Below are 14,724 nucleotides of genomic sequence, written 5' to 3' on the forward strand. Positions count from 1 at the left end.
TTGAAGATTCGAGAGTGTCCTTACATTTTGTAAAGCAAAACGTTCATGTTCTACATTAATACATTTGATATCAAAAACAACATGTTCAACATTCCTCGACATGTTGTTTCTACATGCCACAAATATATTGATTTCATTTTCGTAGTCCATTTTATGCATAGAGATTTCTTTTCAAACATAAAGAAAGACGGCTAAACGCTGATTTCGAAAACAATCAAAACGTACGCTAGATTCCAACTCTGAATTAACAGTCATGACGCCCAAGCTGATATTGTAAGGTCATAGTTAGATGATTTGAATAACGTTTACTCATTTGTCTGAAATTTGTCATACCTATGATGAGAATAACACAGTATCTTAATCGGTAGGTTTTTTTTGTGCACTTCCTTCCTGCGAATCCGTCATCCAAAATTTGCTAGGATGGCTTGAAAAGGGTTAAACTCACTAGCTGAAAGGGATTTATTCATATATGTATACTGCTGTATGCTTGTACATTTCTTTTAAATTAAACTACATTATTGCATAACCATTACGAAATAGGTCCATCAACTTATCTCAATCACTTTTGATGGTCCGAATGGAAGAATGCATGGAAACCGCGTTACCGCAGAAAAGCTATGCGGTTGGGCAGTTAAACCATTCCTTTTGTATGATCGAACGGATAATGGAATCCCGGTCATCATGGTGAACAAAGAGGAGTGTGCTACCCACTGCGCCTACCGACCAGCCATAAATAAACATAACTCAAATCATCCGTTGTCTTTTATTGGTTGATGAATTCGTTCTTTACATAATTGCATTTGAGATAAAACTGCATCGGTCAAAACAAGCTGCCAAACAAACGACTTTTATGGCGGTATTGCAAATTCAAACTAACCATATATATATATATATGCACTGTGATTGAATTGATCAGGTCCAACGGACATAACTGTAGATGACCTGTGGCGTATGATCTGGCAACTTAAATCTAGAAAAATCGTTATGCTGACCAACCTTATTGAAGGAACAAGGGTAATATTTTAGTTTATTGAGTGCTAGAGCTGTTAAATTGATTAACAAGACATAATACATTTTCAGAAGTTAAACTGTCGTGTAAATTTATTTACACTAAATTACTGAAAATATTTTATATAGATCGAAGTAAAGTTATCATCTTTGTTGAAAATATTTTATATATTTCAAATTTGTTATCTTGGTCATACAACACATATGATGATATGGTGTATTTTTTCCTGTCTGGTTTCCATATAGTCAATATATACCGTTTATCTGCAGAAACCCATAGTAACTTTCATTTAATTTCCACTACTAAAGGAAAACACGTAAAAGTCCTACGGAATATTGCCTACAAATAGCCTGTTTTCAGCAGAAAAGATTTGTCCAATAATAAACATAACGCATACATTGTACATAGCAAAATATGAAACATTATTTACAAAACTATGGTTCCTACCTGAACGTCGTAGTTGTTATGGTGTAAACTATTGGTACATTGGTGATCATATAAATCAATTTTATCACAGAAAAAGTGTGCAAAATACTGGCCTGATGAGGGAGAACCGATGTCTACTAAACATTTCGAGATCGTCCTAGATAGAGAAAGGATTTACGCATTCTATGTGATCCGGGATATCATTCTCACAGAAAAGAAGGTAATCTTCATTTAATTTCAATCCAAATCGTGTCCTGTTCCTGTCGCGAACTAAATATCTTTAAAACAAGTTGTTAGTACATGTTTCAAGAAGAATTTGCGTAAATTACTCCTCCAATCTAGACAGCTTTTACCTATATTACGAAATCATTAAAAAAAATACTACTTTTTTTGGAAGATTTATCTTTCTTTATTTGTCTTAATAGCTCGTATGTCCTCTGTTTCATATGTTCCTTGTGTGTTTAATTAATTATGAAGACAGTAATGATGTGCTGTGTAAGCGTTCCTTGATTAATCATAAGTGCTTGAAATTCAACTTTCCTAGACCAAATCCGTGCGGCAAATACACCAGTTTCACTACACCACGTGGCCAGACCACGGAACTCCGGACCCTAATGAACTTGTTGTTTTCCATCGACGTGTGAAGCATTACAACAACATTTTAACAGGAAAGTTGATTGTTCATTGCAGGTAAATTTGCGTATTTTGACATTACTTAAGTTATTTGGATCAATATGTACAAAAAGTGTTCGACAAACCTGACAACACTGGAAATGATGATAGAGAATATTATCAAACATATATGCAATCCGTCAGTACAATCTGTGTATCCGGTTTATCATTGAAAATGTCCCTTTTGTCAAATAGATGTAACTCCCTGCAGATTAAGAGAAAGAAAATACCGGATGTATCCCACTCTTTGTGAGAGGCGACTTATGTGGGACCTCCTGCAGTATTGTTGGTTTCTTCCTTGTCTTCTGCTTAGGTAACATAGCAGCAACCAGAAAAGATCTGCTGCTTCCAATGCATCGCGTGAGATCTATATATCTTCCTTCCTCTCTTACTTACTATATCCTTTAGGCGTTTTCTCCCTAGGCACCTGTCTCCTTATGATCATTTCTGTTGCGAGAAAGTTAACCCCATGCAAGCACGGTTTATGGCAAGGACCAGGTTGCTTTCGAGGGAATTATAAAGTCTCATCAGAGTGCCTTACATTTTCAATTACTAGTATTCATCACGTGATTGATATTAAAGTTCATTTAAAGACATTGTTTCAAGTCATTATCGCACATGGAGATAATGAAAAATGAAACTTGTAGTAGTTATAGAAAAAAAACAGATGACCTTATCAATTAGCTTTGACAATTCTGTTGAACTATGTGTTATTATATAGTGCAGGTATCGGACGAACAGGAACGTTCATCGCGCTGGATGCTTTGTTCGAATACGGCAAAGAAAATGGAGTTGTTGACGTCATGGAATTCGTTCGAACCATGAGGAAGGACAGAGTCAATATGGTTCAAACCAGTGTAAGTGTTATAATGCATAAAACAAACACGCCTGTCTTTTAATGATACTGTAGACCATAAATAAAACACTCTCATGTTAGATTAGTTTAACGCCATATATTATTTCTGTAAAGAAGGTACATAAAATGTATTGATAAAATCAAAGAAGGTTTCTTTTTTAGCAATAAAATATCTTGTGGCATCTTTCATATTATGTAGAAATGTGTTTAATATCTTCACACAAAGTAATGAAATATTATTATTTTGATCAGGACCAGTATATCGCTATCCACAACCTCCTGATTGAGGCGTTTGACATGCCAGACACCCTTGTACCAAGAATGAAGTACCATACAACACTTAAGTGTCTGTGTGATGATGCGCCCGTCAATCAAACAAAACTATGGAGAGAGTACAAGGTCACTTTTTAACTCTAAATTCATATATCAGAATATAGAAATGCGTAATAGTTTATCTTCTATGCCCTCATTTTGATTCAATAGCATGCTTACTGCTTACACAACTACGAAAAGTGTGGCTCACATTTGAACGGATTTGTCTTTCATAGCATTATTTCATATCTTAAGAGTCCGTGTCTGTATTGGGACCAACGTTATATTCTGTCAACGGCCTGCGGCTACAGAAAACAGTCGGGTTGGTCATAACATATCGTGCTAAAATTTTGACTTTTGACTTATAAAAAATGGAATAATTGCTTGGTTACCTCATCAATAGAAAACAAATGTTATATGACATTACTTGCATCTTTAGTTTCTTCAAACCATGACATCATTAATGCCGTCAACAAATCCATTTTAACTATTAAAAAGTTTTAACAGATTAAATTTGGCTGAATGATGCTCGCAGCTGTTGTTCAATCAGAGACTGCAAAACAACGGTCACAACTGTTGACTGGGCAAAATATATATATATATTGAGTGACTGGTTATGTTTTCCTTGCACTTTTTTTCTAGTGCAACAGTCACGTCCCTAGGTTTTTTTAATTCGCTAGGGGGTTAAGGATTATGTGCAGGGCTTGTGCAAGTTTAGTAATGAAAAGGAAGGAATTCAGCGTACTTCTCTTTCGTCTATTTTTGACCATGTTTTGACCATGTCAAAATTTACAGGCAATGATGTGTAAAATAACCGCCGAATACCTAAAAATAGAGAATATCCTTAGTAAACACACTAAGTTAATAAATGAAAAAGGATACCGGGGAGATTACGCATTTTCTTATTTGTTTTCTGATTCCATAACTACACATTAAATGTCATGAGTTGCGACATTAATATATACATATACGTATACGCTCATTGGCTTAACCCTTATTTCCTTTATATAAGCAAAAATTCTAAAAAAGATAACCTGGAAAAATAGGAAGCAATTACACGTTGGGCAAAAACTTTATGTCGTTGGTGTTTTTCTGCTGTCATGAAGGTATGTGTATTGACATGTGTATAAAAACAACAAAAAGAAAAGAATAAATTGAGTTAAATAACTGACTCCGGTTCAATACTACTCGACCCCGAACATTGTTAAAGCGATAGAGGGGCCTTTGTTACTGTAGAGAGTGTTTTGAAACTGTTTAAATACGTCTCCAAACAATATTTCCTGTGTTTTACTCTCTTTTGTTGTGTCATTGAAACGTAACTGAATGAGTTATATTTTGTTAAATCAAAATATGATGTATATACACACGCAACAAGAGAATTGGTTCCAGGAATTAAAAAGGGTTTAACTTTATCTTTATCTTTACTATTATCTTGATATTTGTTATTAAACCCTTATGATCAGTATAACCATATTTTGACATTTTTTAGCTGATACAAGACATCAAGCCTACCTATACAGAAAATGACTATAAAACAGCGACGATTCCCGCTAATAGGAATAAGAACAGGGACCCGAATATCTTAGCAGGTATGTTATTTGTACCGTTCAATACAGAGCACTATTTTTAAGAATATTTAAATTGATCAATCCCCACCTTATATGAATACATTTTGAAATTTTTTTATTTTTTTTTTCAGTTGACAAATTCAGAGCTTACCTGTCGTCATCCTCCTTTGGTAGAACAGATTATATCAACGCAGTGGAAATTCCTGTAAGTTTTATTAATTTTCAACTCGCATGCCTACTAACATCGCAATACCATAAAATTGTTGTCCCATTGCGCTACATCAAATGTTTTGTACTAGTAATGCACCAACAAATAGTTTCATAAACAGGTTCCAAAATATAGAAGTCAACTTTATCCATTTCGCCTAAACGTGCTGCTAGTACAACCTATGCCATGAGTTGTTATCAACAATTTCTTCAAAAAAGTTATATATATATTTATTTAAAAAACTAATCATCTTTCTATCTTTGTTAAAATGCTTGATGTTCAAATGTATTTCTATTTCATTTGTCTCTTACTGAAACACTAAAACATTTGATCATTGTGATCTACCATCAGTTTTTTTAACTTAACTATGTTTCCTGAAGTCCTACAAATCTAGAACAGGCTACATCGTCACCCAGACTCCTTTAAAGGACACCGTAGTCGATCTGTTGACATTGATAATGGACCGAGATTGTGATACTCTCGTGATTATTGAAAACGATCAAATGGTAAGTGTATAATCTTTTGTTTGTATTTTATTGACTAGTAAATTCTGTTTTAAGATAAAATAACATTGCTTTCGAATCAATACCGACACTCTGATAATTTTTTCATAAACAAAATAATTTGAATACATTAATTCATTTATTTTACAATCGTCGCATTCATAAAAAGGTTTAAAATCATCCAGAACATTTTGGCTCGATTTGATCTCTTAATTACTGATAAGTGTGAATCATTTCGACACTTTGTTGTTTTGTTTACAAGAAATGGTTGCCAGAAGAAGGCAATGATAAATCCATTGGATCGTTCAAACTGAGACACGGAGGAGGGTCGTCAAGTCTGACTAATACAGATTTGATTGATGTTTCTATCTCTAATCAAGTAAGACATTTTTCTCGATTCTTTTATGCTTTGCAGTAAGTTTTGTGCAATATTTTACACATTTCCCGTGTATAACCGATATCTTGGCCATAATCACATTATATACCGATATGCTTGTTTCTTTGATGTTTTCTTAAAGTTTATTTACTATATTTGTAAGTGATTCCTTTAGTAAAACACTTGTAATCCAAATGTTTCATGTATGTAGAATACTGCAAATACGCATGAATTATGTTAGCAAATAGAGAAAGTATGTCAAATATTGATAAAACGGTGTTTTTACGATATATTGCGTTCATAAAATAATGGTCACGGAAGTGTTCTTCATTACATCTGATATTTGTCTTTTAGTTATATAATGTTAACTAATTCGCATAATCAATAATTCCAGGAACAGAGATATGATGCCAGAATCAGGGTGTTCCAAATTACTGGTTGGGATAGACACGTGTCAGTCCCACCGGATTCTCCAGGTCTCCTTCAGCTTTTAGAACTTCTTGACAGTAGACGACGGTCAAACGACTCGAAAAAAACCGTTGTCATGTGCAGGTGTGTGATAAATGTTAATGCCATTACCCCTGATTATGTACACGTTATCTGATACCAGTACGATACCACGACCAACGGGGTATCATTTCTTATAAACAACATCATGTACAAAACACTAAGTATACAAAAGGAAATAGGTCATACAAGTAACTGCCTTTGTACAATCGATGTGGAATAATTATCATCATATATCACCGTCAAATGTTTGATAGTTCATTCTTTAAATATCGCTAAAGGAATTAATTGATTTTTCATCAGCATATCAGAATGGTCAGTAATGCAAATGATGCTTCGTCAGCACGGTTGTCAAACATGTACGGCGATTCGGTAACAACTTTGTTATAGCATTCATCAGTCCCAAACATTGACATTAATATGGCAAATTATATCATCCTCTACAAGACGTGTTTGCTTGTCTTTTGATAGGTAGAAAATCAGTGTAAGGAATTTTCATTTGAAAATATCACTGATTATCTACATTGTACTTTGCTTTCACCCTTTCGAATTATATTGTAATCCAGTAATTTATTAAGAGTTGCCTCCTCTTTACCAATAATAAACAAAGCGACCACTGAATAACACAGAGGATGACTTAAATTTGCTCTGTATAGCTCCTTTGAACTGTATGGGTATTTCTATTTCTTGTTTATAAAACATCCTTTACTTAATACTGTTTTAGTTTTAATTTGGGAGACGCAATCATCATAGCGTAAACATCGTTAAAGTATGTTTATATACTCAACCCCCTATGTAGTATCGAACTTTTCCATTTTTTTAAAGTTTTGTATATGCCTGTGACATAAATATATATATAATTCTCATTTTTTGTTGTGCATATCTTTTCAGAGACGGTAATTCCCAGAGCGGACTATTTTGCTGTATCAGCAATGCTAGAGACCAAATGAAGATTGACGAGGAGGTCGACATATTTCAGATTGCTAGACAATTGCTTTTTAGACGCCCGGAATTCATCACCAACTATGTAAGTAAGATATCAATATTAATATTCAGTTCATCAGAAAACAAGTAATGTACATGTTGAATTGGAAGCTGATTGGCTAATCTCTATTAGCTGGAAAAGAAGATCGACATTTTTGGAATGAATGTCATGAGTATGCAGGATGTGTACTGACGTTCATTTTATTCTGATTAACAGGACTTTTTTGTTTTTAGCTCACTTGATCCAAAGGAACGGTGAGCTTAATCTATGGCGTAACATCCGTCGTCCATCCATAGTCTGTCATTTCTCCTACATGTCCTGAACGGCTCAGTGATTTTGGCTTAATTTGATCCTTGGAAACAAGGGGCTACATTTTGTAGAAACAGAAGGTGTGGCTCCGCTAGTGGGCAGGGGCCGATGCTTAATGGGAATATATAGGTAAATCGTTAAAATGATTTTCCTTCTGTTCCAATTGAAGAATTTTAACGAAATGGATACGTTGTCAACAATTGATATAAATCATTTACACCAATCTATATTAACATCAATTGAATACTACCACGCATGCATCAAAAATAATGATATATGTTAGAATGCATATTGATAATTCATATTTCAGATTTATTTTACCAAGATATATCTTGTTGTAGGACCAGTACAAATGTTGTTACCATATGATAAAGGAGTACCTGGACACCACAGATGTATATATGAACTAACACAGTAAGACAAGTACCGGTGTTGTTATAACATAATAAAGAATAACCTAGACACTACCGATGCAAATCTTACCTAACAAAGTAGGACCAGTACCAGTGTTGTTACAACATCATAAAGGAGTACCTGGACACTACAGACGTATATATGAACTAACACAGAAACACCAGAACCAGTGTTGTTAAAACATTATAGAGGAGTACCTGGACACTACCGATGCATATCTTAGCTAACACAGAAACACCAGTACCAGTGCTGTGTAATAAAAAACGATTAAGGATTACAATGGAACCAATGATGTGTAAATAAACGGACACTAAGCAAATTCAATCCAGTATGTTATATGATGCGATGCAAAGCAAGTTTTTGCCTTTGGTGTTTTACGCAAAGACCTTTACCAGTTGCTCGCCTTATCTTATTATCAAATTTCTGTTATATTATCATCAATGTATAATATATCAAATCATGTATATATAGAGGATATTAGTTATCACATATTGTATTCAGATGGCCCACGATCGACCCAGTCCAGTCCACCACAAGTGTAAGGCTAAGCTGTCCAAATTAACATTGATGCTTATCTGTAAGTGTAACTGTATTACTAAGGATTCACAGACGAAAATTAGTGATTTTTATTTCTGTAGTTATTTAAACATAAAACTGTCATAATGGATTTTTCTTTAAAATATTCAATTTGTTTGGAGAGTGTATTTATTATATTGACCAGACGTATCCGACTATTTTTAAATATTAATAAAATATAATAACTTTTTACACACGAGAGAAATATTTTAGGGTTAGCGTTAGAGGGAGAAAGTTCAATTGTGTAATGGCAAGGACATTGATACTAATATATGTGTTCCTAGTAACATTATGTCGTTCATTTATCAATCCAAAACATTAACCCTTTCTTGCATGTACCTGTGAGAATCAGTAGATTATTTTTCGATATCATCATCTACACATTTTAACATAAGCAATTTATCAGGAATCTGTATATAAATTAGTTATCTTGTGTTGATATGCATTGTTGCTGCTGATGAAACTTTTCTTGTTGTATAAGATATATTTTAATTTGTTGTATTCAGCTTTATCTTTATGTAAATGTTGTTACCCTTGTTCATCCTGTCTCCTTTAGGAAGGAGGTTTAGTAAATATAGTGTTTATCGAGAAATAATAATGCTGGGTATATTTTTTTAATTTTATACGGAAAATATTTCAAACTTTGTTGGAATACTTATGAAATAGGGCAATTAAATGGTTATGAGAACGTAAGATCCTGGCCAAAGTTACTTGTATTTCATTCCAAATACGATTTACAAAGATACTTTAGAAAGTTGATATCATGTGTGATATATTTGTCAATAAATACTCGAGCAGCTGTGTCTTGATCATCATTTATGACCGAAAGGACGGGCCACACGTGGGTAAACTGGCTCAATTTTAAAGTCTTCAAACTCGGATGTGCTGGATTGAAACACTCTATAGGGACATACACGTCTTTAGGTGCTTATCCGTGAACCGGAAGATGATGTTACTTTTGAACAGGATACATGAAGTATTATAATGATTACATGTAACTATTGATAAGAGTAAAGTGATATGGTACGGATTATTAACTATAACTGACAGATCCAGATTAATGATAGCAATCAACATAATTGACCTTACTACCCTCTCACACATGTATATCCTTCCCCCAAACACTTACACGTCCCAGCCAAAGTGCTAAGCACTCACACACTTGAAAATGACCTTTATCGCATTTAACGGCTCAGTGGATTTTGACCAAATTCGTAGAATTAAATAATATAAGCTTTCACAGTAAAGGTAGAGTTTTTAAAACTGCGAAATAATATGGCCGTTATAACAATTTCATTGCTGAATTTGACGATCGGGTTACCGAACAGCTTCTTCATATCATTCCCCCGAAACATCGTTTTTTCATATCAATCACAACTGATTATACATGTTCGTTTGACGGTACCGGCTGCGTGTCACCCAACTTGACATCAGCAAGTCTTGTCGTTTTTTACTTGACGTAGGCCAAGCAGACTAGCAGACGGCCGATTGTTTATCCCGACTCCCACGTGAATGAAGCGGTCTGAAATCCCACTTATCTCAGCGTTACATCGTGGTACTAGTCACCGGCAAGTAATCAACGGTATCGACATGGACCGCCTCTGGACTTACATACGAGATGAATCGCAATGCAAAAACATGGCACTTGAAAAGAACTGTACGTGCATCTCTATGCGCGGTCACTTTTTGTGCACTGTCAAACCACACTGTCGCCCGTTGCTAGTACAACATTAGACTTAACCGATCTAATATATCTTTATTTTATACATATTCTTTTTCTATACTCACTTACAAACCGAGACTTTACCAGGTACAGGACGTTTTTAAAGTCAATAAAAGGGCGTTGGGAAGCACCCTTTTATTGACTTTTTTTGTTAAAACGAGTATGACAATATGAAATAAACAATTTGCCTCGACAAATCAGATTACAGGATTTTTGCTAGAGATATAATAAATCATTATAGAAATATTGTAAATCACGAAATCAAGGGCAGTGATTGCTCACAACATATTTACCTAGACTGAATCTCTTCGTGCCTAACTGTCAAAAAGGAAGACATTTTGACCAAAACAAACACTCTCCGTACACTGCAGTTGACTCAAAAAATAAAGCGTTCAGGTGCGGGCAAACAAAGAACCAGGACCTACATGTAAAACGTCCTGTACCTGGTAAAGTCTCGGTTTGTAAGTAAGTATAGAAATAAAGTATGTATAAAATAAAGATATTTTAGATCAGTTAAGTCTAATGTTGTATTTTCGCGTTTCTTTTCTCAATATGATTATTTTCCATCCGTTTACATACCTCTTATTTCTTCAATTTCAATCTTTTGTTTCGAAAAAACAACCGATAAAAATGTTGTATAAAGTAACGTTAAGCTAATCATGCACCGACTTTTAACAACCGGGTCTAGATGACTTGATAAAAAAAACATTTATAATAAAGTGTATCCGATTGAAAACTTATTGAATATATGCGTCCTCAAATTTCGAAATAGCTAATTGTTATGCTGTCGAGAAGTTTGTATATATACGACTTTGTATAAGATGTTTACTTCCTGGTTGTGTTTCACTCACAGTGGATCGAACTAACATGGCGGCACGAGGAGCTGTTCATGTCTGGAACGTATTATTGATCCTGTTTATAAGTGTACGTCCGTCGAGATTCGAAGGTATGTTTATTTATGTATTTCGCTGCAGCTGAATTCATTCTAACCTGTACCATTATAGTAATTTGTTAGACACATGTTTTGACATCTAGAAATAACAGAACTAATAGGTTTCTCTTTCCGATAAATGCTTCCTTCCATTTCTATAGGCAATACTTTAAACGATGAACTTATAGATTACATTACATTAGATTAAACGCCTGGCAATATCAATTTACACCAACTGATTTTAACTTTGTGCTCGGATTTTAAAATGCTGTAGAAAAATTAATATTTTCCGATGTACATACATAAAAATACTTATGTGTCAAAACCGTATTATAAACACTATACAACGCCGGCCCATATTTAAAGTATGTCACAGTTTCCGTATTATTAACACTGTAAGACGTGCTGAGGAAGAGAGATATTGTTAGAAAAATATGTTGCGAGAAGTTGGCTCAATATATACCATAAGACATTAGGATAAATTTGTATTTTCAAATATTGAACGGCTCGACATACGGTATTCAGATTTTGAATGACGAGCATCTCGAAATATGACATTCAACCTGAAAACTTTCAATTAAGTAAAAAGAAATGACGATGGAAAGTTGGGAGGGGGAAGCGTCTCAACAAAGTTGAATATAGTATTGAGCTGCATTACTTTCAAAATCTGAATGTTGAATGGCATATGCCCCGCCACGCGACATGAAAAAATTACATGATTTTTTTCTCCCTCTTGAATAATGGAAAAAGGTAAGCAAAAATTGAAGCATCTACACTGAATAAACTAATTAAATCACTCCATTCTATGCTTATACTTGAGCCTCATGTAAATATGAAATGGATATCAGAATTTAACAGTGGGTTGTAACTGCTACGTTTACTTGATAATTTAACGACATTTTAGGCAGACTTTACAACTTATTTATGGATGTGGACCAATGTGCTGTCAATTAATTCTAAAATCGCCCCGGTGTGATTCACACCGGGCTTGCTCCATTACAAGGCATGGGATCGATTTAATACCTAGCCGGGGCAGAGGAGGCCGGGTATTAATATTAGTACTAGGTTGTAACATCACAACAGACATATGGCAAACTTCCTTTAAAACCCCAGTCGTTACATAACCTAACAATGAAAGGCGGTGACTCAAAACCCAATTAAACTGATCACATGTCAATAAACAGTGTACTGGTTCTTCGCCTGTAAAACTACAAACTACACATTGACAAATGTGTCGTGAGGTTTGTATTGTATATAAGGTCACAATTTGCGTGTCGTAATAAAGCATCGATTTACACTACATGCTTTCAAATATATAACTTTTCGGGTTTCCTTGTCATATCTTTGACATGCAAAGGGAATATGAATACCATCTTAACTACAATGCTATGTTTGCAAAAGACGTGTTCAATAGAGAAGTTGAAAAAGAACAGTGACATATATGAAAACATTGCTGTTCAAGCATGGCGTGTCTTAAATTGCAATAACACAAATAGAAAAATCCAAATGCGTTTGATCAGTGAACCTATTTTACGCGACATTTAGCAATGCCATGGATGAAACCTCGATGTGAATTTTTTTTTCGAAATGAATCAAAAAGTTATGTGTATATGTCTAATATCACCATAGCGTCCGTATTGTTGCAAACATCGTCATGGTAGGCAAGATACAATAAAGATAGTTACAAATATCTCTTGTGGGTACTTTTTTGTATAGTTCATGGTATAAACACCTTACGTATGATTAAAATAAAGTTGACCAATGCTCAATTAATGTTTCATAAAATCAAGAGAGTTTATGCTCTTCCCCTTCTGTTTCAACAGTAGCATGGCAAATTACACTGTAGTATTATTAAATGTTGTCCCCTAGTATCACAAATGAGTCCGGGGGGAACACCTTGATACATGTACATGAAATATTACAACAAAGGGATGCTGGCAACCTTCTTATTCCATCGATGCAAATTTCCTTGCGGTAAAGTAAACAATGGCGGCTTCGTTCGGTATCATTCGACCGCGTCACTACCAATGCAGTATGTGAATGCGCGAACATAACGACCGTTATAAGTGAATAAGAATGCTTCAAGGGCATAACTTGATTTAATAGATATGAAAAGAAGAAAATTAGTGTCGTTCGCTGTGTAATTTCTAAATTTATTCATATATCAATGTGGATTCACCGAAACTATGAATGTATTCTCCACGGCTACCATAGTTAGCATCGTAGCAACCTGCTTCGAAACATTTGTCTTCGTAGCATTTAATATTATTTTCCGTGTAAATATACATATTCATATTGACGCCGTAAACGGTAGTATATATAAACGCAGACGACATGGAGCGCTACATAAACAATATGTGTGTTGTCACCTGCGTACGCCGTCTAAATGAAAGTAAATCCATATTTATGTTTTTGATTTAACAACAGTTTGTGTTATGAAAAGCATAACCAATGATTTCTCGGATAATTTATTCTTAAATTCCATGTGTATATCATTTTGCTTTTATATCAAAAAAACAAGACTTGGAATTGAGCTATTTGCCTGTATCCATTGATGTCGGGGAAATTAGAGGATAAGATGTGTATTTACCGCCACAGCCAATAAAACATTATTACACTATTTCACAGAACACTTATAAATGGAATGACATCATCGCTGCAGAATAATTTGTCGGTCGATCAAATTGACGTACATAGCTGATTTACGACACTACGATGATATCGTATTTCTCACTGTAAAGCTGTGTAAATATCATTTCATATTTGATTACATATATAGGTATTGACATTGTATAAATGTTTGCTCCCCAAATTGTGGTAAAGTGCCTTTATATAATGATATTATAGATTAGCACACTGTATTTTCAGGGTTTGTCGTGAGAACAATTTTCTCAGGGCCAGCACAAGGATAAAATCGAGAGGCCACCGCAGGCAAACCCTGAAAATACTGTATGATCAACCATTTATCATTTATATACTACTACCTTCTATATTTTTCCATTTAAAAAACTCGACTAAACACCATGTTTTCCAAATGACTTCTAAGCACAATAGTCAACGATCGCCTGTGACAAACGTAAACAAATATAAGTTTTGCGCAGAGGAAAACAATTAAGCATTGAACTGCTTTTGTATGGTATTAATGATCTACAGTCGAACCTCGTTATCTCGAAGTCAACGGGATCGCTGGAAAACTTCGAGTTATCCGAGTATTCGAGTTAAGCGAGTTCATATGTTTGGCATAAAGCTTGGTAAAGTGTCTGGTCAAATATGAGGCTATCAATACGTTGACTGTCGGAAAAATCAACAACTTATATAAACAGTCGATAAATGACAAAAAGATAACGAT

At 34.5% G+C, this 14,724-nt stretch overlaps 2 protein-coding genes across 6 annotated transcripts in view; both read left to right on the forward strand.

Annotated features, from left to right (window-relative positions):
• The window catches only part of LOC110459130 (receptor-type tyrosine-protein phosphatase mu-like), a 38,899-nt gene extending 30,081 nt beyond the window's left edge, over positions 1–8,818 (forward strand). For 4 of the 5 annotated variants that reach the window (XM_021511232.1, XM_021511235.1, XM_021511234.1 and 1 more), the window contains 12 exons: positions 917–1,014; positions 1,527–1,655; positions 1,980–2,125; positions 2,829–2,964; positions 3,216–3,362; positions 4,765–4,864; positions 4,975–5,048; positions 5,432–5,557; positions 5,817–5,933; positions 6,325–6,482; positions 7,329–7,464; positions 8,073–8,818. In XM_021511232.1, the coding sequence (XP_021366907.1) occupies positions 917–1,014; positions 1,527–1,655; positions 1,980–2,125; positions 2,829–2,964; positions 3,216–3,362; positions 4,765–4,864; positions 4,975–5,048; positions 5,432–5,557; positions 5,817–5,933; positions 6,325–6,482; positions 7,329–7,464; positions 8,073–8,141 (1,436 nt within the window). In that variant the 3' untranslated portion in view covers positions 8,142–8,818. The remainder of the gene's footprint in view (positions 1–916; positions 1,015–1,526; positions 1,656–1,979; positions 2,126–2,828; positions 2,965–3,215; positions 3,363–4,764; positions 4,865–4,974; positions 5,049–5,431; positions 5,558–5,816; positions 5,934–6,324; positions 6,483–7,328; positions 7,465–8,072) is intronic. The other variant, XM_021511233.1, reaches the window with a different exon arrangement.
• Positions 8,819–10,879: 2,061 nt separating this feature from the next.
• Positions 10,880–14,724, forward strand: part of LOC110459129 (receptor-type tyrosine-protein phosphatase T-like) — a 53,309-nt gene continuing 49,464 nt past the window's right edge. The window contains exons 1-2 of the mRNA XM_021511230.1: positions 10,880–10,909; positions 11,298–11,390. Of these exons, the coding sequence (XP_021366905.1) occupies position 10,909; positions 11,298–11,390 (94 nt within the window). The 5' untranslated portion in view covers positions 10,880–10,908. The remainder of the gene's footprint in view (positions 10,910–11,297; positions 11,391–14,724) is intronic.

Source organism: Mizuhopecten yessoensis, unplaced genomic scaffold, assembly GCF_002113885.1.
Source record: "Mizuhopecten yessoensis strain PY_sf001 unplaced genomic scaffold, ASM211388v2 scaffold9973, whole genome shotgun sequence".
Classification (NCBI taxonomy): domain Eukaryota; kingdom Metazoa; phylum Mollusca; class Bivalvia; order Pectinida; family Pectinidae; genus Mizuhopecten; species Mizuhopecten yessoensis.